Source organism: Rhinopithecus bieti, unplaced genomic scaffold (assembly GCF_001698545.2).
Source record: "Rhinopithecus bieti isolate Rb0 unplaced genomic scaffold, ASM169854v2 scaffold_25940, whole genome shotgun sequence".
Taxonomy (NCBI): domain Eukaryota; kingdom Metazoa; phylum Chordata; class Mammalia; order Primates; family Cercopithecidae; genus Rhinopithecus; species Rhinopithecus bieti.
Window position 1 is genome coordinate 1,897,171 of NW_016811810.1, and position 23,876 is coordinate 1,921,046.

General features: G+C 54.3%; 1 protein-coding gene, 1 long non-coding RNA gene and 1 pseudogene across 16 annotated transcripts in view; 2 read left to right on the forward strand and 1 right to left on the reverse strand.

Annotated features, from left to right (window-relative positions):
- Positions 1-307: 307 nt before the first annotated feature.
- LOC108544176 (maestro heat-like repeat family member 5) overlaps positions 308-23,876 on the reverse strand; it is a 78,321-nt gene continuing 54,752 nt past the window's right edge. For 4 of the 15 annotated variants that reach the window (XM_017895175.1, XM_017895173.1, XM_017895168.1 and 1 more), the window contains exons 20-30: positions 15,507-15,666; positions 13,825-14,006; positions 8,355-8,498; positions 7,866-7,980; positions 6,939-7,082; positions 3,934-4,110; positions 3,162-3,317; positions 2,424-2,546; positions 2,121-2,223; positions 1,849-1,923; positions 308-1,316 (exon numbers count right to left, since the gene is read on the reverse strand). In XM_017895175.1, the coding sequence (XP_017750664.1) occupies positions 1,171-1,316; positions 1,849-1,923; positions 2,121-2,223; positions 2,424-2,546; positions 3,162-3,317; positions 3,934-4,110; positions 6,939-7,082; positions 7,866-7,980; positions 8,355-8,498; positions 13,825-14,006; positions 15,507-15,666 (1,525 nt within the window). In that variant the 3' untranslated portion in view covers positions 308-1,170. Of the gene's footprint in view, positions 1,924-2,120; positions 2,224-2,423; positions 2,547-3,161; positions 3,318-3,933; positions 4,127-6,938; positions 7,083-7,865; positions 7,981-8,354; positions 8,499-13,824; positions 14,007-15,506; positions 15,667-23,876 lie in introns of those variants that run through there. The other 11 variants (XM_017895180.1, XM_017895179.1, XM_017895172.1 and 8 more) reach the window with 10 other exon arrangements.
- LOC108544177 (uncharacterized) lies at positions 4,422-4,989 on the forward strand. Its single transcript, XR_001889760.1, has 3 exons — positions 4,422-4,462; positions 4,647-4,786; positions 4,874-4,989. It is a non-coding gene; the product is annotated as an uncharacterized LOC108544177 (long non-coding RNA).
- Positions 16,492-23,876, forward strand: part of LOC108544146 (heterogeneous nuclear ribonucleoprotein A1-like) — a 9,818-nt pseudogene continuing 2,433 nt past the window's right edge.

Below are 23,876 nucleotides of genomic sequence, written 5' to 3' on the forward strand. Positions count from 1 at the left end.
TTCCACCTTATGGGGGGCAGGGGGAATGGAGGACATGGAGGTGGGGCCTTGGGGTGCTTTACCTTGGGGGGCAGGGGGAATGGGGGGCATGGAGGTGTGGCCTTGGGGTGCTCCACCTTGATGGGGGGCAGGGGAAATGGGGGCATGGGAGCATGGAGGTGGGGCCTTGGGGTGCTCCACCTTGGTGGCGGGCAGGGGAAATGGGGGCATGAAGGTGGGGCCTTGGGGTGCTCCACTTTGTTGGGGGGCAGAGTTACAGGAGGTGTGGAGGTGGGGCCTGGGGGGCACAGTGCAGAGTACCAGGCTGGGAGGTGGGGGAGATGCTCCATGTGGAAGGACCACCTGAGCTGAGTGTGGAGTGGGGTCAGCACTGGCCGGGAGGGGAAAGGGGGTGCAGTCTGGATCATCCCATCGGTGGGATGGTGGCTGGCCTGGCAGAATCCCGAGACAGAGGCAGCATGGGATGAGAGCCCAGGCAGAGCCCTGCAGGGAGGGGCTCTCCAGGAGCTGTGTGGACCCCAGGCCAGGTGGAAACCCAGGCCGAGGTTGAAGGTTGGGCAGGTAGGTTCCCTGGTGGCTCTCTGGGAGTCCAGGGTACCTGCCTCTGGACTCATCCCTCCAAGGGTCTTGGGAGAAAGGTCTTACTGCCCATTTTACAGATGGAACAGCTGAGGCTCAGAGAGCCAAGACTCCTGCCTCAGGCCACAGTGTGTCCAGGGTGGGCCTGGCTGGTTCTGCTGCTAACCCTGAATGGACTGAGGATGTTGATGGCGGTAGAGGGAGACATTGGGGTCCCGACTGAGGGAACTCTATCCCACCATCAGCTCCTAGCCACTGTGGCGCATCAAGCTGGAGACAGACTGAAGATTGAGCAGCCACCCTGGGTGCAAGCTGCCCTCGATTCGAGTGCCTGCCCAGCCCCCAGGACCCTGGGACGCTGGCAGGCTGTGGCTTGGGCTCAGGCCCCAATCGAGGGGACCCTGCCTCCAGGAGTGGACAGGCGTCCACCTGCAGGGCGCTTCACAGACTTCACAGTTTGTCTCTGTCCTCTGGGCCTGACCCTGAGTTTATCCCCAAGTCCTGCCAGTGTCTCCTGGGGCTTAGCTTGGTCACAGCAGAAGGGCCCCTGGTGGGCAGGGAGCTGACACACATCAAGCTGCTTTGTTGAATCTAGATCTTTCTTTCAAATGGAAAAATGTTATGCAACCAAGCTCTGTGGGGGGCGGATGGGGCAGGGCTGACCAGGTGGGCACAGCCGGGGGAAGGCAGTTGGGGAGGATGGCTGCAGGTCACTGCTTGGGTCTGGCCGACACCTTCTGGAGGAAGGAGAGCTGGCTGGTGGCAAATTCCCGGATGCTGGGCTCGGGGTCATTTTTGAGATGTTCAAAAGCTCCAGAAGAGGAGGAGCAGGTCAGAGGTGACCCCAGCCCAGGAGCAGCCCCTTTACTCCAGCCCGGGTGGGGTGAGGGGTGGGTGGTGGGTGGTGGGTGGGGCCGGCTCAGACCCCACCTCCTGTGACTCCAGGCCTGGGATGCTTCCCTCCACTACTCACCCACCACCCCCATTCCTGGCCCCTTGTTCTATTGGTGCCATGAGGCAGCTGTGGAGTGGGTGTGAGCCTCAGGCCCCAGGTGCCCTGATGGGGGCTTGGGGAGGGGAAGGGTCAACCTCAGCCTCAAGACATGAAGGTGGGATGGGGGCTGGGCACTGCTCAGGAGGCCTGTGTCTTTGTCCTGATCTGGGTACGGGGGCGGGGGTTCCCCTCTGGGGCCTCAGTCTTGCTGTCTGTGCCGTGGGCAGGGGTGGGAGGGTGTGGGCTGTGGGAGCTCTGGAGGGAGGGCCGCTTACTGCAGAATAGCAGGTTGATGTCCCCGGCGTTCAGCATCTGGAACACGGCCTGGGGGTGGCAGCAGATGGTGTGGCCTGTGCGACAGACGGGCAGCTGGCGGCTCGGGCTCCCTGTCTCCTGGGAGTCTCTAGCCCACCCCTAGCCCCTCTTCAGCCCCAAGCTCCTCCTCATCCACCCCCTTTCCTCTCTTGTGGGTGGTGGGTCAGAGAGGGTCGGGGTGCTTGGGTGGGGCAGGCCTGGGGGTCTCCAAGCCCGGCCCTGCCCCCCCTACCTATGAAGAGCGCCGCCCAGGTCTTGATATGGCAGGGGTGGCTGTGCAGGTAGCTGAGGGCCTGTGACAAGTGGATGCTGAATTCCTCCTGGCTGCGGGTCATCTGGCCGGAGGAGAGCACACCTGGCTGGGGCGGGTTGGGGGCCTCTGGGGATACCAGGGTCTTCCCGCCCTAGCTTGCTTTGCCCAGCCCTTGGAGCTGCCATAGCAGCTGTGTGTGAGACGGGAGTGAATGGGGAGCCGCAAGCTTGGTCCCCCCACTCCCTGGCCCTGTTCCTCCCCACCGATCCCGAGGCCCCTCACCAGGCAGGTCCAGAGGAAGTGGCGGGCGCTGAGGCCCCTCTCCCAGGCCAGCGTGCAGAAGAGGGTGTGCCGCAGCCGCCAGCGGAGAAGCACAGCACAGCGGTAGAAGGTGAACTTGGCCTGCTGTGGGGACAGGCGTGGAGGGTCGCCCACCGCCTGTGTCTGAGCCCTTTCCCCTCCGTGGGCACTGGAGGGCGCCTGCTGTGGGGGTGTTCCCTGGCTCTGTCCTGCTTGTGCCCCTTGGCAAGCCTCCGGGACCCCTGGCCAGCTCGGCCCCGGGCCAGGCTGGGCCTGCCACGGCCCTGCCCTGCCCTTGCCCTTCCACAGTTGCCGCGTATCATTTTCCCCATGAGGGCTGCAAGGCCAAGTTGTGACTTCATGGGCTATGCACAGGGCGTGTGCTGGCACAGCAGGCAGGGTGCAGTCCGTATTCACACAAGCTCTGTGAACTGCCGGATCCCCCGCCCCGTGATGGGCACTGGGGGCACAGCAGTGAGCAGAAAAGATCGGGTCCTGCCGCATTGACGGCAAGCCTTGCTTGCATGCGTGTGCACATCGGGGAGCAGGCAGGCCAACTGTGGCCAGAGAAACCAGTGCAGGTGGCCAGACCCTCTGCCCACCACTTGCTGCCCCGTGGGAGCTCCCCTAGCTCTCAGGCAGCCCTGCTGCCGTCCATCTGCCCCGTGCCCTGGCCAAGGTGAAGGCCTACCACCTGCCTTTCCTGGGGAGGGCACTGACCGTGGTGACAGCTGGGCATCGATCCTTCAGGTGGAGGAGCAGGGGCACCATGCTCTGGTGCACCTGGGTCCGCAGGCCGCTCAGCTCCCTGTCTGCCATGGCCGCCACCAGGTCCCCGAACAGTGCCATGGCTGCTGCCCGAATCCTGTCCCGCTCCTGCAAGGAGGAGGCTCAGAGGCACGGCCAGACCTGTCTAGGGGTCCCAGCTTTTGTCTAAGTTGGGACCCCACACCTTACTGTAGGGGTGTAACTCAGTTCCTTCTGCAGGATTCCTTCACCCAGGCTCTCGGCTCCTGGGGAAGGGCTGGGGCTCCCCGCTCACACAGGGCTCTCTGGCGTCCCTGAGGACGTAAGAATCACATCTCCCTTCTACTCACAACTGCATCCTGGCAGTCCAGGCCTCATGAATGCATTTGAGGGGCGCCTGTCCCCGTGATTTCCCAGTGAAGGAAAAACAGCCACACTAACCGTGCTGACATGTCAGAAAGTTACATCTGGGTAAGCCTGTTGTGGGGCCGGAGACCAGTGCACTTGGAGACTGAACGTGAGAACTAGTTCAGCCCTGTGGTGAAGGGGCAAGCGCCAGGGACCCACCCAGCCCACCTGCACAGTGCCCACCTCAACCGAGGGCCACAAGTGGGCAGCTCCCCTGGGCCTGGGCCTCCCTGCCTGCAGCTTGGGGTCCCCCCTTTGGCAGAGGAAGGGAGCTGGGTTGGGAGGAGGGTCCTGAAGGGCGTGAGCAGGAGGTAGCCCCGCCTGCCCCAGTGCTCACGTCATTAAAGAAGGAGCGTGCACTGATGGCAACACTGAGGCTCTGGCTCCCTGCACCCTGCGTGCCCAGTTGGTGCAGCATGACTGACACGGTGTCCATGATGCACAGGATCACCTGCTCGTTGCTCTGGAAGAAGCCGTCGAGGAAGGGCCGCAGCTGTCCCCGGAGCAGGCTTCCCTGGGGGTGGTGGCGGCTGGTGGGCAGAGAGCACCAGGACCCACTGGCCCCATGCCCCACCTCACCCTCCCAGTTGCTCCCCTCACCCCGTCTGCACCGCGGGCTGGGGGGTGGTGATTCAGAGCTGTGGGTTCCAGCCTGGCGCTGCCCGCCATAGGGAGCTGTGCCCCTACCTGGGCTTTGTCCACCAGGAGCTGTGTGGCCTGGACAGGGTGGCCTCTTTTCTTTTCTGAGACAGGGTCTCATTCTGTCACCCAGGCTGGAGTACAGTGGTGTGGTCATAGCTTACTGCAGCCTTGACCTGCCAGGCTCAAGCAATCCTACATAGCCTCCTGAGTATCTGGGACTACAGGTGCGTGCCACCTCACTTTGTTTCCGCTTTTGTTTTTGGTAGAGATGGGGTCTCACTATGTTGCCTAGACTGGTCTCAAACTCCTGGGGTTGAGCAATCTACCCGCCTTGGCCTCCCAAAGTGTTGGGATTACAGGCGTGAGCCAGCACATTCGACTTTTTTTTTTTTTTCAATTAATTTTCAGCCAGTTCTACCTGCTCCACTTGATTGTGTGTTTGCAGTGAGTTCCTGAGTTATCGGGATGAGTGGTCAGAAAGCAGTGTGCCCACCAATGGATGTTTCCTGCCATTGGGCCCCTTAGCAGTGACTTGTGTGCAAACCAGGGTGATTTTTACAACTTTTAAACAAGTTTATAGCAACTTTGTTGGCTTTCAAAGCTGTTTGCTTTAAAAATATTAAATTGATTTTCAGCAAGTGAGTCATTCAACAGACATACTTTGTGAACATCTGTGTGTGCAGCCCGTGCTTGAAGACCAGGGTTCTGGCCAGGTCAGAACAGGACAACAGAATGAAATTGTAATGGAAATGGCGAGAAAAAAAAATAAAAATGCATAGCTTGGCTTACTTCTGCTCAGTGAGAGTGCAGCGGGGTGGCCTGCCCCAGCCATACCTGGTTCAGCCTGCACATCTCCAAGCCGGCAGGCCTCCCTGGCTGGCAGTGCTCTCGGGGCCTGTCTCCTCTGGCCTGCTCTGGCTGCTCGCCCACATCCCACCTGATGCCAGGTAGGGAACCACTCCCTCTTCTCTGGACCTGGTCCTCCTGATCTAGCAGGGCCCTTCTTTGCCTTTCTGTATTGCCTGTATTCAGTGCAGGGTACAGGGGAGGCACATGGAAACTTCCCACTGATCATCTCTGCCTGGGAGAACATTTGGTGCAGATATAACCAAACACTGAATGAATGAGGGAACAAATGTGAATAACTGATTGAGTGAATGAATAGACATACGAAGAATGAACAAAATAAATATTGCAAGAATGACTCATAGATGAAGGACCCAAAGAACAAGTGGGTGGGTGGAGGGATATGTGGGTGGATGGGGGATGAATGGATGGATGAATGGGTAGATCGATGGAGGCATGGATAGAGAGATGAATGGGTGGGTCTATGGATGGATGGATGGAGGGATGAATGGAGGAATGAATGGATGGGTGGATGGATAGAGGCATAGGTGGAGGGATGAATGGGTGAGTGGATGGATAGGTGAATAGTTGGATGGTGGTTGGATGGATGGAGAGAGGAATGGATGGGTAGGTGAATAGCTGGATGAATGGGTGGGTGGGTGGATGGATGAAGGATGGAGGGATGAACAGATCAATGAGGAAGTGCTATCTAGTCTCCATCTTCCAGTAAGCACCTACGATGCATCATGCACAATGCAAAAGGCTTTGTCAACTGTGACCCTAATGGAGGTCAGTCGTCTTAACCATGTGGAGACCTGTGATTGGAGGAGAATCAGAGTGAACTAGTCTGCTAGGCAAATGACTTTGGGATCTCTTTGGAAACGGCCTCTTCTGCTGCCTTCCCATGATCACACTTTTCTCCCACAAGCCCTGAAAATATGTTCATAACAACCTTCTCCAGCAACAACAGAAATAGGGGCTGGGCATGTCGCTTTCCCTCTGGGGTCTTAATGCAGCCCTGGGGTGGATGAGGGGAGGCTAAGGCTCCACACTTCCTGATCAGGTGAGAAAATCTCTTGCCTCTAACTCAGCATTTTCATGGTGCCGAGTCAGCCAGGTAGGAAGTTTGCTGCCGCTGCTGCTGCCAGCCAGTGCCTCTAGGGCTGACCACGTGCCAGGGACTGGTCTCCGCATGGCACTCATGACCTGCCTACCACAAGAGGCAGGCACTATGACTGCTTCCATTTTACAGATGTGGTCACTGAGGCCTGGAGAGCTGACAAAGCCTGCCAGCTAGAAGGTGCTGGAGCGGGGATAGGTCCAGGGCCTGGACTCTTAACCACTGCATGGTGCCCTAGTGCTGTGGGGGCTGTAGCTGGGGTAAGGCCAGATCCTCCAAAGGTGGCATTGCAGGCCTTCCCTCCTACAGCTGTCCATGATGGGATACAGGTTATTATGGTGAAGAGGTAAAATTGGCTGGGATTGGAGAAGTCAGCAATGGGTTGGAGAGGCCCATTCATCAGATTCTCAGAGGGCGTTCTCCTCTCTGGGTGAGCCCTGGGATGTCACCTGGCGGGCTTCACGGTGGCCACCTGGAGGCCTGCAGCAAGGCCCCTCTCTCTTTCAGGTGTGGAGGAAACTGTCCCCGGGGGATAGACACTTTGACCCCTCCCACAACCTGCCCCATTCTACATATGAGGAAACAGGCCCAGAGAGGTGGAGTCAGCTGTCCTAAGCCACACTACCCTAAGTGACAGAGCTGGGATTCCAACCCTGTGGCCCTTGTCTACACCCGGTGCACTGGCTGTTCTGTGGGGTCGGATGTGCGCCAGCAGCCGTGTCTGACAGCCCTACCTTATCTGGGTGGAAGAGGATGTTGCTTAGGCCCTGCAGACTCAACACACGAACCTCGGGGCTGGGGTCTCGGAGGCCTTGTGTCAGCATGGTCAAGGCAACTTGTTTGGGAAGCACCTCCAGCAGGGCAGGGCTGTAGAGGAACTGGGGTGGCCCCCAGAGGGCAGGCAGGTCACTCTTTTTTGAGGCGCCTGCATCTGTGTTGAGGGGTGGGGCTTTAGGACTGGGGTCCAGTGGGAGTTTCAGGGAGGCAGGTTGACCAGTGCCCTCTGGGTATCTTGGTTAACAAGTATTTGAAACCTCCCTGGTTCAACCCCTCAATGTACAGCTGGGGAAACTGAGCTCCAGAAGGGAAAGGGCCTTGCCTCAGGTTACACAGCGAGGTGAGGCCTCACTTGTTATCAAGAGCCGGGCTTGTGGGGCACGTGGGGACAGAGCTCCCATGGAGGGCGGCCCAGGCAGCTGGTGGGTGGGAGCTGGCATGAGGCTTTCGCTTGGGTTCCCGTACTAGTGTCAGTTACAGAAACAGCGCCCTCCTCGCCCCAGTCCCACCCCTGCCTGAGCTCACAGCTGCAAAGTGTGCCACACCCAGTGGCATCTGCTTCTACCCATTCCCCTTTGGCTTCACCCTGAGTCCCACAGGCAGGACAGGGCTGATGTTGGAGCCTGGACCTGCCTGAGTCTGCTCCCAGTGCCCCTTCAACTCTGCAGGGATTGTGCCAGGGAGGGCCGAGTGGGGAGACAGGTCCTCAAAAGCTGCGCCCCCCCTCCAAGGTCTGGGAGTGGGAAGGCAGGGGTACGAGGGGGTCTGTCTGGGTGGCCTCCCTGGTCAGGGTGAGCTCTGGCATGGGTTTTGCTGGGGTGTCAAGGAGGCTGGAGAAGGAGGCTAAGGCATCTGAGGTGCTCCCTGCCGGCCTGCACCCCTACCTCGGTGAGGATGAGGATGGCCACCTTCCTCTCACGCTCCTCTGGGCTCTGCAGGCTGGGCAGCAGCTGACGCAGCACCGCTCTTATCTGCCTGCAGTGGTTCTGCACCATGGCCCTGCAGGGGTGGGCCTGGGCTGGTGGTCACTGCCCAGAGCCCACCCTCCTGCCCCCACCCATCTCATCAGGGCCGGCATCCCGGAGCACCCCAACGTGGTGGGCACGTTCCCACTCCCTTTGCACACACTGGCTGCCCACTGTGTGCCAGGCTTGGGCTGGACATGTGGGAGACAGAGAAGCAGGCATAGCCCTTGTTCTCTAGGAGGTCACAAGCCAGGGTGAGGGCTGGGGGAAGATGCTGCATCAACAGGCTCTGAGTGTGTGCCTGTGACCGGGGGCAGAGGGCTGTGTCCTGTCGCTGCAGTCCAGATAGCCCCCTGGATGGGCGTGGCCTGAAGCAGGCTGCCTCGACGTGCCCTGGCCCCACCATACCTGGCAAGGAGGCCCACGCCCTTCGGGTAGGTGTGGATGGTGGTGAAGAGCTCCCAGGATCCCTGCAGCTCCAGGTGGGCAAAGTCATGCCAGTGCCCCGTGGTGGACAGCAGGCTCTTCAGTGCCTCCAGTGACATGCTGCAGCTGAGCAGAGGGGGCTCAGGGCTTGCTTCAGGCCACAAGCGGCCCCCTGGGCCACCCCCTGCCCTGGGAAGGGTGCTCAGCTGACCCAGATAGAAAGGCACGTTCTGGTTCCTGTGCCTGGCGTCACTGAGGCCCCCGGGGCTGCTCTCTCCTGCCCTGTTTTACGCGGAAATGCTGGGGCCTAGGATTGGTGGAGCTGGGCCAGGCATGGGGAGGCAGCGTGTGCCCAGTCAGACCCCTGGCCTTGCTTGGGCGGAGATCAGGGGGTGCCCTTCTAGGGAGGGGCACCCTGCTGAAGGGCACCTGCCCTTCAGCTCGAGGATGGCAGCGTTTAAATATGGGCGAAGAGTACGGAGGGTAGCAGCGGGTGAGGGCACGGGAGAGCCAGGGCGTGTAGCATAGTGGAGCCCAGAGAAGTGTCCATTCTCCACTCCCGAGATTCCTCTGCCCTCAGAGGACATGGAGAAACGCAGCAGCACTGGCCCTCACTTGTGAGTGATGGAAAAAGATGCCGTGCATGGCTTGTGGTGTCACCATGTGCTTGGTACTTGCTAGGTACCATGGGCGGTGCCTCAGCTGCCCAGCTGAGGTGGCCCTCTACTGTCACTGTCCATCAGCAGACGAGGGAGCAGTCCTGTCACACAGCCTGGCCAAGGGCACAGAGGTGGGGTCAAGCTGGGCCCTGGCTCCAAACCTGCCAGTGATGTCACTGTCACAGGATGTCACTGTCACTGAACGCAGTCCCTGGGGCACAGGTAGACAGCCTCAGAATGCCGGCCAATGAAACATGAGATGACCCTAGCTTGCTGGCCTGTCTCACTGTTCCAGCCACACAGACCCGCCCCTGTCCCCCGCGCTTGGTCAGTGTGAGTGCATCACCCTGGATGTGTGAGCATGCCTGGACGAGGCTGTCAGCTTGGACCAAGCACGTTTCTGAGCAGATTTGCAAAACTGAGTGTCAAATGATGAAATGCCATCCGTGAAAGTTCTGACAGTGCCAATCCAAATGCCAGCTGGCTTGTCCTCTCGCCCCAAGCTGTGTCATAAAAAGAGGCAGCATTTTCCAGGTCACTGGTCTCAGCCACAATGCGACAATCGTTTTCAGAAGAAGGGGACTTGGTAGGGGGGTAGCATTTTGTTTGCTCTGGGAGGACTCCAGAAGCTTCTGGTCCTGTGACTTCTTGGGCACTGTGATAGCTTGTTCTTCGAGATTGCCTTGTCCCTGCAGCCCCCGCAGGGCTTCCAGAAAGATGGGCTGATTCAGCGTTCTTGGGAATCCATGCCTGACTCCCTGCAGGTCTGTAGAACTCACCTCCAGCCCAGGACCCCCGGCAATGCTCAGGGACATGTGTCTCCTGAAATCCATACATAGCCCCAAGACCGATGAAGGCGGAGCCCCTTGAGTCTCTGCCTGCCCGTGGACTCAAGGAACCATCCTCTGTTCCTGCTGGTCCCAATGTCACTGCCTGCCTTCAGCCTCTCTGGACACTTGGCATCCCAGTGATGCCTGCCCCATACTCGACCAACCCTCCATTCTCCACTCTGGCCCCGGAGAGCGTAAAGGCACTTGAGAAAGAGGAGGCGAAGCCCCTCTGCTCTCCACACTCCTCCCCAGCCTGAGGGTCCATGAGACCCCCTTCCCTCTCCCACTACCTCCTGCTCTTCTGGTTTTATTTTTATTTTTAATTGTGGTAAAATACACTTCTCATAAAATTTACCATTTTAAGTGTACAGGTCAGTGGCACTGAGCACATTCATAATATTATGCAACCATCACCACCATCCATCTCCAGAACGTTCTCCTCTTCCCACACTGAAACTGTCCCCATTAAACATTAACTCCCCATTCTCCCTCCATCGAGTCCCTGGCACCCAGCATTCTACTTTCTGTCTTTTTAGATTTGGCTACTCATGGACCTTAAGTAAGTAAGTGGACTCACACAGTATTTGACTGGCTTATTTCACTCAGCAGAATGTGCTCAAGGTTCATCCATGTTGTAGCATCAGATTTTCCTTCCTTTTCAAGGCTAAGTAGTATTCGGTTGTATGGATGGACCACGCTGCTTATTCTAATTCACCCATTGATGAACACTTGTGTTGCTTCTACCTTTTGGTTATCGTGAGTAACACTGCTTTGAGCAGGGTGTACAAATATCTGTCCCAGGTGCCTGCTTTCCTTTCTTTTGGGTGTACACCCATTAGTGGAATTCCTGGGCCATATGGAAATTCTATATTTAAATTTTTGAGGAACTTCCATACTCTATTCCAAAGCAGCTGCACCGTTTTACATTCCCATCAACAGTGCACAAGGCTTCCGATTTCCATCCTCGCCAACACTCATTTTCTGATTTCTTTTGGACAGTAACCAACCTAATGGGTGTGAAATTCCTCTTCTTCTTTTGATCACAAGCCTTTGGCCCCAAATCCCTGGGGGACAGAGGGAAAGATGAGGATGAGATGAGGCTGAGAATGATGAGTGTCTTTGAAATGAAGAGAAACGATGTAGCCCATTCGAATTAAACAGAGTTGGCCCACATGGATGACATGTGAGAACAATGAGAATTCCTTTGTGGGGCAGGGCGGAGACTGGCTGGAGGAGGACCCAGCTGAGAACTGACCGACGCAGGAAACGTCTCTAAGGAAAAGGCTTTGTTAGTGGAGGAGCAGGGGAGAGGGAGGCCCCTCTGGCAGGCCTGGCAGCACCTGTTGCAGTCCTGCCCGACCCCACTCGATGCTTGCTGGTCCCAGAGGCCTCCCCATCTAAGCAGGACATGAGAACTTCAGAGGCCCAGGGCTAGCCCAATCAGGCCTCAGGACTCGCCTGCTGCCCCACGGTGTCCTGTGCCACCCCCGCCGTGTTGGGCATGCAGAGACAGTGGCTACTCAGCACTGCCCATCCAGGTGTCCTTCTGGGACCCTGTCCCCACCTTGACAGTGCCACGGCAGCCGGGCAGGGACCTCAGACCCTGGGCCACCGGGATACACCTGGGTGCCACTGTGCTCTCATGTCTCCCTTCCTCCCTGGCTCCATGGTGGCGCTGGATGGCGTGGCTGCTGGTTTGGCAACTGGCGCCTGGGCCCCTTCACGGTGGTTGAAGAGACCTGGGCCCATCCCGCTCTCTGGAGGGTGTGGGAGCCAGGCCTGGCCAATCAGAGCCGCACAGGCCCCTGTGGCCAAGGTGATTGGTTCAGGAGTGGGCATGTGACCCAAGCTAGGCCAATCAGAGCCCAGGACTGTGTCCACGGTGAGAGTATTTCCTCTTGGGGCTGCGGGGGCTGCGGGGCCACCGCCAGGGCTCCAGGAGAACTCGCCCGGAGAGGGGCCAGGCGGGAGCGCAGAGCGGCCGGAGCAGAAACCACCCGTGGCCCTGTGGGAGGCAGACGTCCCTGCTGTATGCGGAGCTCGAGAGAGAGAGAGACGTCCTCGCTGGCGGGGGAACCCGCGAGAGACAGACAGATGTCTCAGCTGTGTGAGGAGCCCCCAGTGAGACAGACGTCCCCGCTGTGTGGGGAGCCCAGGGGAGTCAGACAGACGTCCCAGCTGTGTAAAGAACCCGAGAGAGGCAGACATCCTTGATGGTGGGGGAACCGGCGAGAGACGGATGTCTCAGCCGCATGGGGAGCCCCCAGTGAGACAGACAGACGTCCTTGCTGTATGGGAGACCGCGAGAGACAGACAGATGTCTCTGGCTCTTCGGGACCTTCCAGTCTATGGGTGCGGGCAGGAAAGCAGGTCAAAGGTGCGGATCACAGATGGTAGCTGATGGCGGTGCTGCGGAGGGAATAAAGCGGCAGAGGGTGGGAGGCGCCGAAGGGGCTGCTATTTTAGAGGGTAGTGGGGGAGGCCTCAGCGAGGTGCGGGTGAGCAGAGCCTGCAGAGGCAGGATGGCTGCGGGAAGAACATTCCAGCAGCGGGAGGAGCAGACGGGGTGAGGCTTTCTCCCAACCCTCCCACGTACCAGGAGGAGAACGTTTTATTAGCTTATTAGGAAAGATTCATGCATTTTGCATGGTTGAACTGAATAAAAAAGGAACTTCATGCACATTCGAATTTAGAGGCAAGATGAGAAGAAGTGGCATTTTTTTTTTTAAGTGACTTGCCTTGGGGAGAGCTGTTAAAACTGACAAATTGCGTGACGCACATCATAATACAAACAAATGAAAAGAGTCAGCCCCAGCGGTTTTTAAAGACTTGCTGATTGGATTTTTGGAAATATGACCCGGTGCAGAGGGAAGATGAAGGCAGGCAGCCCTACTGAGGCCAGAATACAGCGGGCGGGGGAGCGGGCAGCTGGCCATGATGTCAGTCTGAGCATGCCCAAGAGAGCCTGGAAAAGCATCTGCCCCCATGGGTGAGCCCAGGTCACCTCTGCATGGACATGCTGTGTGGCCCAAGGGAAGCCTCTGACCCTCTCTGAGCCTCAGTTGCCTCATCTGTAGAGCAGGGACAGTGAGATTCATCTCGAGTCCTCACAGGAAGCCCGTTGGGGTAAGATGTGGCTCACTGCATGGGTGCTCTTGGTAACTGCCGTCCCCTTGGGGTCCCTGTATGGCAGTGACACTAAGTATCTCTACTGCCAAGCACCCTCAGGTGACGGGTAAGTGGGCCGAACAAAGTACCACAGCCCCTGTGGCCCTGGCCGTGGGTGGCGGGTAAGTGGGCCGAACAAAGTACCACAGCCCCTGTGGCCCTGGCCGTGGGTGGAGCTTTGGGTTCATGACTGTTGCGGATTGAATTGTGTCCCCCCCGAAAAGAAAGATATTGAAGTCAACCAACGGTACCCGTGACTGTGACCTTACTTGGAAAGAAGGTCTTTGCAGATGTTATCAAGTTGAGGTCGTTAGGGTGGGGCCCTAACCCAATGATGGGTGTCCTTATAAGAAGGGGAAATTTATTCAGATGCTAAATTTAACTGTTCAACTGCTGAACCACTTGACAGACATGAACTAAAGCTTAATTCTGACAGAGCTGAAAAAAAAAAAGGAGAAATTTAAACACCGGCACACAAGGGAGAATGTCAGGTGACCACAGGGGTAGAGATGAGTGTGGTGCAGCCTCAGGCCCAGGAGCACCCGGTGTGGCCACGAGACACTGGGAACCAGAAGCAGTGAGGAAGGCCCCCGTGGGTTTCAGGGGAGCACGCCCTGGTGACGCCGTGGTTTTAGACTTCTGGCCTCCAGCACCGGAAGGTGTTGCTTTGAGTCCCCAGGGTGTGCACCTTTGTCACTGTGCCCTAGGAGACTAGCACAGTCTTTGCTCTCGGATGCCTGTGGAACCCTGTGTGTGTCTGGCCAGGCCAGGAGGCTGGGGAGGCTTTAGTCTTACCTTTGAGGGCTGGGTGCAGCCACCTCCTGGGCCTGCTGCTTGGGCTGGGGCTCCCGGGGTAGGTTCAGCTCCAAGACATAGTGCATCTGGGTGAGGAGGGCCAGGAGGAGCTTGGGGTAGGCCTCCTGCACGGCCTGCTTGAACTCGCTGGCGAACTGCAGCTCATGCAGCATGTTTGTGGCCTGTCGGGGGCAGGCATGGAGTGAGGCTCCTAGGCCCTGGGTCCCGGGACCAGGGGTTCTGACCTACTGTCCCACAAAAGCCGTGTCCTAGCATGCTCATCCTTCCCCGCTCCAAGCTCTCCAGGACCAAGTCTGAGTGTCCACATGCTGTCCCTCCCTGTGGGACCTGACCCCTGTGCCTCTGCAGCCTCAGCCTGGCCCTCTCTTGCACCCTCTGGACCCACTGCTTGGGTCTCACTGCTGCTGGATGGCCTAGTGGTCCCCAGCCTCCCCCAGCTGTCCACCTGGATGCTGTCCACCCAACACCCCTGCAGACCTCCACCTTGACCCAGGGGCTCCCCCAGACTGCACACTGGATGCCACCATCTGCCCTCTGCACTTTGCTCCTGTCTGAGGGGTGGCCCGCTGGCATCTGGGCCCTCTGCTCTGTTGCCTTGAAGGCAAGGTCCTATGCTGTGTGGTCCTACGATACCCTCAGCTCTGTGGCTGGCACGCAGCAGGGCCTGATGCCTGGGAGTTGGGGAACCCATGGCCCTGGAAGGCAGAGTCAGCTGATAGCAGCCCTCAGCCCCAAAGGCCCTGTAGTGCCTGCCAGGGCATTCAGTCCAGAATGTTCTCAGGGTGGGGCTAGCACTGAGCAGTGACAACTGGGGGAGGGCAGGAACTGGCGGCGTGGTGGGGTACAGGGAAGGCTCCCCTGCTGCCTCTGGGTGGGTCTCACCCGTGCTGCTGTGGGGTCCTCTGTTAGGAGGCAGCATCAGCCCAGGGCCGACCAGGGTGGGGGTGTCGGGGATGGCCAGCTGACAAATCCCTGGGCCGAGGGGGTGCTCTCCCACTGGCCACCATTGTTAAGCCCTCATCATACCCCTGCTGCAGGCAGTAGCTTGTCTGGGGGGATCTGGGTGGCAGGGGAGCTGCTGTGAGCTCTGGGCCACTGCTGGGGGGCCTTTGGGGCAGGGACTCAGCCTGGAAAGTTCTAAACAGGAACACAGCTGTGGCCTCATCAGGGACCAGGTAAGGGGGACAGGTGTGGCCATGCCAGGAGGGGAGCTCATGGCTCCTGGGAGTGTAGAAGCAGTGCCGGGATTATGAGGAAAACCGGGGGCTTCCTACAGGGGCGTGGTGGCTGCAGAGGGCAGCCTCTAAGATTCCTCTAGAATCTATGACTCCCTAGAACCCAAGCATGGGGAGGGCTCTCAAGTCTGTCCACACCCTTCTCCTCTACCTGAAGCCCCTCTCTGAGGCCTCCCCACAGTGACTGAGTGAGTCCCCTTGCCAGCCCGGGGGATGGACACGACTGTCCTGATTCACAGACAGGAGCCCACAGCCCTTGGCCAGGAGGTGGGAGCTGGGCCTGTGTGGTCAGCCCTGGGCAGCTTTCCTCCAGGCTGGGGCTGGAATGGGTGTCTACAGCCTGGATATGAGGTGCCCCCCTACAGCCTGGCACAGAGATTGCTTGAGGTGCTACCAGTATCTGACAGGGTGGTGGCAGAGACTCACAGCCAGCGAGCGCAGGTAGGTCTTCTCCTTGGGGCAGGGGCTGCTGTCACTGGCACCGGTGGGCAGAGGCCGCTCCTGCAGCCAGGCCAGCAGAGTGGTCAACACCAGGTGGCTCGTGGGCTGCTCGGCCCCCAGGGCCCTCCACAGCTGGAAGGTGTGGCTGTGGGCAGAGAGGGCATGTGAGGGCAGTGCTGCCACCCAGGCCTGGCTGGGCTCAGCCACATGAGCAGGCCACCATCGTCAGGGCCTGAGTGCCTGGAACAGCAAACCTAGGCTGGGTCCTAAGCCGGACCCTAGTGGGATGGGGCTCAGGGCAGATACAAGCATTGCAGGTCGGTGTGGGAGGGGCCCAAGGCAGGGGCTGGACAGGGGGTCCCTGGTCCCTGCCTGTGGTCTCACATCCACACCAGCTTCCTCCTGGGTCTCTCCACTTTCAGGGTCTTTCCGCTAGCTCCTCACTCATGCTGGAGGTTTCCTAATGTGCCCTGTCTCCCAACTGCTTGTCATCTTCCTGGGCTCCCAGGTCCTGCAGACCAGAGCCCCAGCCGGCAGTCAAAGCCACGGCCTCCAAGCCCTCTGCTCTCTGACCTCCAGCCCCTGCCTGTCCTTCCCTTCCTCTCCTTCCCTTCCTCTGGGCCCCCACACATGCATTCCTGCTGTTTGGAGCACTCCTTGTCCCTGACTAGTTCCCCCTCAGCCCTTAGGGCTCATCACAAAGTCACTTCCCTCTGGAAGCCTTCCCTGACTACTCCCTCCCAGTCTGGGTTTGCTGGGGTCCAGCTCCTCAGGCCTAACCTGCTTCAAGTGACAGGCCATCACTAGCATGAGTACGGTGCTTTACAGTTTGTAGAGTGCCCATTTTGCAGATGGGGCCACTAAGGACCGGAGAGAGGAGACCTGCTCTGATCAAGGCCCTGTCTTGGAACTGGGGAGCCTGGAGGCCAGGGCTGTCCAGCCCTGTGACCTTTCCATGGATCCATGGGGCATGGCTCGGTGAGGCCTGGAGGGAAGGGAGGCACAGCTGGGCTGCCCTGAGATGCTGGTGACCACAATGGTCCTGTTTACTACCCTAAATGGTCTTTGGGTCTGAGTGTTGGGTGGAAGGGGTTTGAGGGGCAGGAGGGCACCTGGCATGAGGAGGCTGGGGCTGGGAGGGCCACAGGAGGGTGGCTCCATGTGTTCCCACCCCTGCTTTAAGACAGACTGAAGGGCAGCTGCCCTTAAAACCCTGGGGAAGCCACTCCAGGACCATCTGACCCTTGGCTGGGTGGGCACCACAGCTCGGAGGACTCCAGGAGTTTCCACTCAGCTGGAAAGAGCTGGGCCTTTGGAGTCAGAAGGGTCTGGGCTCAGACCTCCACTCTGCCTGTGCTGGCTGTGTGACCTTGGGGAAGTCACTTAACCCCTCTGAGCCTTGGATTCCTGACCACAGAGTAGTGAGCAATGCCTGCCTCCAGAGGCTTAAGCGGGAGGATTCTCCCCTGAGCAAGCGTGTGTGCCCAGAAGGCGGGTGTTTCTATTCTTCTGCCTGCTGGCCTGCCCCTCAGTCAGCAGGTGTGAGCCGAGCGCTATCGCGTGCAGTGTCCCAGGGGACCAACCAGTGGTGGAATCGGCAGGAGTCCCCGACCTCCTGTGCATGACAGCCTCGTGGGGACACAGCAGGAAGCGCAGTGTGCCGGATGCTCAATGCTGCTCGAGAGATAAAAGCAGTGTGGGGGGCAGGGGGAGAGTCTGGGTGCCTTTGGTTTCAGACAGGGCAGTCAGGGACACTTGAGCAAAGCCCTGAGGATATCGGGAGGGAGCCAGGCAGCGATGCGGGGGAGAGACGCTTCCAGACAGCCCTGAGACAGCTTGATTCCTGGTCTGTTCAGGGGACGTAAAGGAAGGCCAGTGTCATTGCGGTGGAGTGGGGAGGGGAGAGGAGGAGAGGGAGACAGTGATATCATCGGGGCCACAGCACGACCTTGATGGCTGCTGTGGAGGCTTTGGCATTGGCTTTGAATGAGATGGGACCACTGGAGGATTTTACGCAGAGACGTGGCACAGGCCTACGTGTGTTCTTCAAGTACGGTGGGGGACGACTGGAAGTAGGCAAGTCACTGGAGGTGAGAGCCGGTGGTGTCTTGGACTAGGGTGGTGGCAGCGGGGGCGGCACACAGGCAGAGGTGGGACTGGCAGGGTTTCCTAGGGGATGGGATGTGGGTGTAGAGAAGAGTCGGACGGCACCAAGAATTCCAGCCTGAGATGCTGGGAGCAGAGTCACCAGGTGTGACATGGGGAAGCCTGCAGGAGGGGCAGGTTGGGGGAGGCCAGGGGTGTGGCCTGGCTGGGTCAGTGGGAGATGCCTGTGTGACATCCAAGGGCTACTGTCAGGGGGTTGGGGGAAGGGCTTAGGCCAGAGGTGTTAGTATTTAGGGGATATTTAAAGCCATGGGAATGGATGTGGCCACCATGAAACTGAGTGTAGCTGAGCAGGAGGATCAAGGGTCAGCCCTGTGGCCCCAGGGCTATGAAATTAGGGAGATGAGGAGGAGCCAGTGGAGGAGGCTGAGCAGGAGTGGCCAGGGAGGTAGGAGGAGAGCCGGGGAGGGCAATGTTCCCAGGAGGAAAGAGTCACTGACTGAGTCAATTTCTGCTGACAGGTCACATAAGGTGGGGACAGAGAATGGACTATTGGACCTAGGGACGTGAGGTTACTGGTGACCTTAATGAGAACCATTTTATTGGAGCAGCAGTACATAAAGTCTGGTTCATGTGGGTCTAAGAAGGAATGGGAGCTATAACTCACAACCCAAACACAAACAACCCAATTCAAAAGTGGGGAAAGGGCTTGAACAGGCATTTCTCCAAAAAGGATAGACAAGTGGCCAATAAGCACATGAAGAGATGCTCAATGTCACTAAGCATCAGGGAAACACAAATCGTCACTTCACACCTCCTAGGATGGCTACAGCCCCAAGATGAGAAATACCAAGAGCTGGAGAGTATGTGGAGAAACAGAAACCCTGGTACCTTGCTGGTGAAAATAGAGAATGGTGTAGTTGCTATGGAAAATGGTACAGCAGTTCTTCAAAAAGCTAAACATAGTACTGCCACATGGCCCAGAAACTTCACTCCTAGGTACACACCCAAAATAACTGAGAGGAGGGACTCGAACATGCTTGTATGCCAATGATGACAGCATCATTATTCATGACAGCCAAAAGGTGGAGGCAACCTGAGTGTCCATCAACAGATAAATGAATAAATAAAATATGGCCTACCCATGCAGTGGATTATTATTCAGCAATGAAAAGAAATGAAGTTCCAATACATGCTACAGCATGGATGAACCTTGAAAACATTAGGCAAAGGGAAGTAATCCAGACCCAAAAGGACAAATATTGTATCATTCCACTTACATGAAATGTTGAGAAGAGCCAAATTCATAAGACAGAAAGTGGATTAGAGGTTATCAAGCGCTATGGGGAGGGGAAGATGGGGAATTATTATTTAATAGTTACGGAGTTTCTGTTTGGAGTGATAAAAAAGTTTTAGAATTAGACAGTGGTGATAGCTGTGCAACAGTTGCAAATATAATTAATGCCACTGAATCATACACTTAAAAGTGAATAAAATGACAAAGTTTATATTATACATATTTTACTACAATTAAAAAATAACATAATATGCCAAACCCATTGAATTGTACACTTTAAATGGCCAAATTGTATAGTATGTGAGTTATATTTCAATAAATCTGTTTTTTAAAAAAGCGAATGAGAAGACTTCTTCATCTTCCAGTAGTGGTGCACTAAGCTACTTGAATCAGCTCCTCCATTGAAAACAACTACAAAGGTTAGAGAAAATATAAATATGTAGGCTGGGAGTGGTGGCTCACACCTGTAATTCCAGCACTTTGGGAGGCAGAGGTGAGTAGATCACTTGAGGTCAGGAGTTCGAGACCAGCCTGGCCAACATGGTGAAACCTCATTTCTACTAAAAATACAAAAATTAGGTGTGGTGGCACATACCTATAATTCCAGCTACTTGGGAGGCTGAGGCAGGAGAATAGCTTCAATCTGGGAGGCAGAGGTTGCAGTGAGCCGAGATTGTGCCACTGCACTCCAACCTGGGTGACAAAGTGAGACCCTGTCTCAAAAAGAAAAAAAAAAAATAAGGGTCCTGGGAATATTAAAGAGATGATGAGACTGTAAGAAACTGCAAGGCCAACATATGGGGAATATGATGACCCTGAGGGGTTGGGAGCAGGAAAGCTACTGATGTCCTGGGGGCATCTGACAATTCTGGAAAATCAGATCCTTTGTTCTGACAGCTTTGTAGGATGAAGGGACAGAGACCTAAGTTCAGAGGCTGCACAACGTGGTTAATCTCATAGGAGACCCTCTGCCACTTCCAGGCTGGTGCCTAAGTGGATGTGAAAAAACTCAAGCATATTTCAGCCACGTTTGAATTACATGGGGGCATCCAGGGCATCTGAAGCACTGGATTTGGCTTAACGTAATCATGGGCTGCAGTATCCTTAGGTGCTTGACAGAGACAAAGACAAGTTGTCTTCATAATACCTTAATTTTGGGCCCCAAATAATTTTTACATTTTTTTCCCCAAAAACAACATCCAGTATGTAGTCAAAGATAATCAGACACATAAGGAAGGCAGACTCCATCAGTAACATACAGTAAGAATAACAAATAAAGTAGACCTGAAAACTTAGATATTAGAATTGTCAGGCATGAGCTATAAAACAAATATTTGATTATGAATAAAGAAATAAAAGACAAGCTTAAAAATGTCTTCAGGGATGAGGAAACTATAAATGATAGAGCAGGTGAGAAAAAGAACCAAAATGACATTTTAGAAATAAAAAATACCGAATCTGAAATAAAAAAAATGCAATGGAAAACTTTAACATCACATTGACATGGTTAAAGGAGAATTAGTGAACTAGAAGATAACTCAAAATAAATTATACAGAATTCAGCAACGAGGGACACAAATATGGGGAAGCGGAAAGGAAGTAAGAAATTGTGCTGAGTATCTTCCGCTTGCCCCTGCAGATATAATCTCTGCTGTTCCCCATCCTGCCTCATGCCCCAGGAAGTTGACCTGTATAGATTGCATCAAGAAGCTCTCTTGACCTTTGGCTTCCAGTTGACTTGGCTAATGGTAAGCACTAGCAGGAGGTCAGAAGGTGGGAGTGGAGGAAAGTCAGGGTATTTATACCCCAGAGTCTCTCCCTGTGGGTGGCCACAGGATTGCTGTGTCCATCTGTCCTGTGGTCTAGCCATATAGACATCCTTGGTTCTGGGAGGACTCCCATTCCCTGACCTTTTAGTTCTAGAAGTTGGCAATGATTCAGCATTGTTACATTTCCTGGGGCACTGGCCCTTCCCCTGTCTGTCACATTAAACTCTACCCTTGTCCAATAGCTCTTTTATTAAATTTTCCAGCTCAACCAATTTGAGTGTGTTATCTGTTCCTGACAGTGCTCTGAGAGGAACTGTTCCTGACAGTGCTCCATAGAGGATATGGCGAGATATTGACATGTGCCTAATGAGTGCCCTAGAAGGAAAGTGAGAGAGAATGCAGGAGAAGCACTATGTGGAGAGATAATGGCTGGGATTCTTCCAGAACCAGAATATTCCAGAACAGGAATTCAAGACAGGATAAACACAAAGAAATCCATTCCTAGACACACTGTGGTGACTTATCAGACAAATAAAAACAAACAAAACAACAAACTTTCCCAAACCAGAAGAAACTAGAGTACTGTAAAACCAGTCACAGGAAAAAGCACATAGAACCATGAAAAGAGCAGCAGTCCTACTGACAGCTGACTTCTCAACAGCAGCAATGGAAGCCAGTTGACAGTGGGATGTTAGCTTAGTGTGCAGAAAGAAAATAACTGCCAACATAGAATTCTATACCCAGTGAAGTGTCTAATCAAGATTGAAGGTGAAATAAAGACATTTTCATATAAAAACTGAAAGCATTTGCTAACAGCAGACCCAAATTAAAGACAGTTCTAAAGGATGTGCTTTAGGTTGGAGGAAAATGGCCTCAGGTGAGGGGTGTGAGGCTTAAAGAGAAATGAAGAGCAAAGAAAATAGTGAAAATGTGGGCAACTCTAAATGCATATTGACTTGTGAGATTTAAAAATATACAGAATTAAACAACAAGGGCATTAAAATTGGGAGTGTGTTAAGTCAGTTGAAGACTGAAGGTTCTGTTTTTTGGTCTGGAAAGAAAGTAAAGATGGTAAATTCAATCCCAAATATATAAACAACTATATTATATGTAAATTGAATAGGTGCTTCAATTAAAGACAAAGGTCGTCAGGCTATTAAAAACCCAACTAAACACTGTTTACAAAAGACACATCTAAAACAAAAGAATGTAGAAATAGCAAAAGCAAAAGTCTGGAAAAAGACATACTATGCAATATCAACAAAAGAAAACTGGTGTTATTATATGACTAGAGCCTTAATATTAGACAATATAAACTCTAAAAAACCATAGTAATATTAGGTAAATGGAAATCTCCAACAAGTATATGCAACATAATGCCCTTCATATGAAAATATAAAAATTATAACTTATATGAAATTATAATTTATATGAAATTAGAAAAACAATAAAGTACTTTTGGGAATATGTTTAGGTGCAATAAAACTAAATAAAAGGAAAGCAACGGAATGATGAACCTTAGATAGGGTGAGCCAGGGGAATGCAAATTAGCAATGGCAGACAACATAATAGAAATGTGTGCAGGATACTTGAATAGGCATATCACCAAAGAGGCTAAAAAGAAATGAAAAGATGTTCAACTTCTCTATTTAATCATGAAAGTGGAAACGAATACCACAATGCTGATTAATAGCACCACCAGAGTGACTAAAACTTTGATTACGGGCTGAAAAGTGAATGCTAAGTGTTAGTAAACTGCAGAGTAACAGGAACTCTAAAAAAAATACTGCTGATAGTGTGAATCAGTACAAGTTCTTTGGAAACATTTTGCATTATGTATTAGAGTTGGATATATGCATAGCTTTATGATGCAGGCATTTCCATCCTAGATGCATACACTGTGGAAACTGAGAGCTTGTATACATCCAGGCACATGTATAAACAAGTTCACTGCAGCATTGCTAATCATAGTACCAAACAGGAAATTGTTGACCTATAGTGAAAAGACCCAAATGTTGACCTATAGTAAAAAGAATAATTGGCATTCATAAAATGGAATACTATACAGCAACAAAAATGAATGAACTACAACATGTTAAAATGAATCTTAGACACATCATATTGGAGGAAAAAAAAAGCCAGACAGGCTGGGCATGGTGGCTCATGCCTATAATCTCAGCGCTTTGGGAGGAGGCCAAGGTGGAAGGATTGCTTGAGGTCAGGAGTTTGAGATCAGCCTGGGCAACATAATGAGACCCCATATCTACAAAAATAATAAATTAGCCAGGTGTGGTGATGCATGCCTGTACTCCTAGCTACTCATGAGGCTGAGGTGGGAGGATCACTTGAGCCCAGGAGTTTGAGGCTACAATAAGCTATGATTACACCACTACACTCCAGCCAGGGCAACTAAGCGAGACCTTGTCTCAACAAACAAACAAACACCCAAGCCAGACAACAGAAGAATATTAGAAGACTACATATTGTACAATTCTGTTTATACTTTTAGGACACACCCCACCATTGTTTCATGTACTTCTAAAAAAGAAAAAATGGCCAAGATGGGAGTCTTATAGGAGACCCCAACACAGAGCTGGGACCCAAAGGTCTGCATGTACAGTTTAAGGGTGATCAAAATAAATAAACAAAACTCAGCCCTGCAGGAAGAAAAATCGAGAAAACTTTCATGCTTCAGTCAGCATACTGGGTGGAAGTGGGAAGGGGTATGTATATCCTGAGAATTTGAACCCAAACCTGTTTGGATGCCTGAATTCACACCACCAATGTGGCCCAATAAAATCTCAAGCAGAGACTTTTAAATTTAAAGTGGTCTCAAACTAACAGTGCCACCAGGTGACTGGCAGAAAACTACATAAATCCAGGTGTAAGGCACCATCAATGTAAAATGGATCCTGACTTCATAAATGTTAAAATGTAAGGCCGGGCGCGGTGGCTCAAGCCTGTAATCCCAGCACTTTGGGAGGCCGAGACGAGCGGATCACGAGGTCACGAGATCGAAACCATCCTGGCTAACACAGTGAAACCCCGTCTCTACTAAAAATACAAAAAAAAAAAAACTCGCCAGGAGAGGTGGCGGGCGCCTGTAGTCCCAGCTACTCGGGAGGCTGAGGCAGGAGAATGGCGTAAACCCGGGAGGCGGAGCTTGCAGTGAGCTGAGATCCG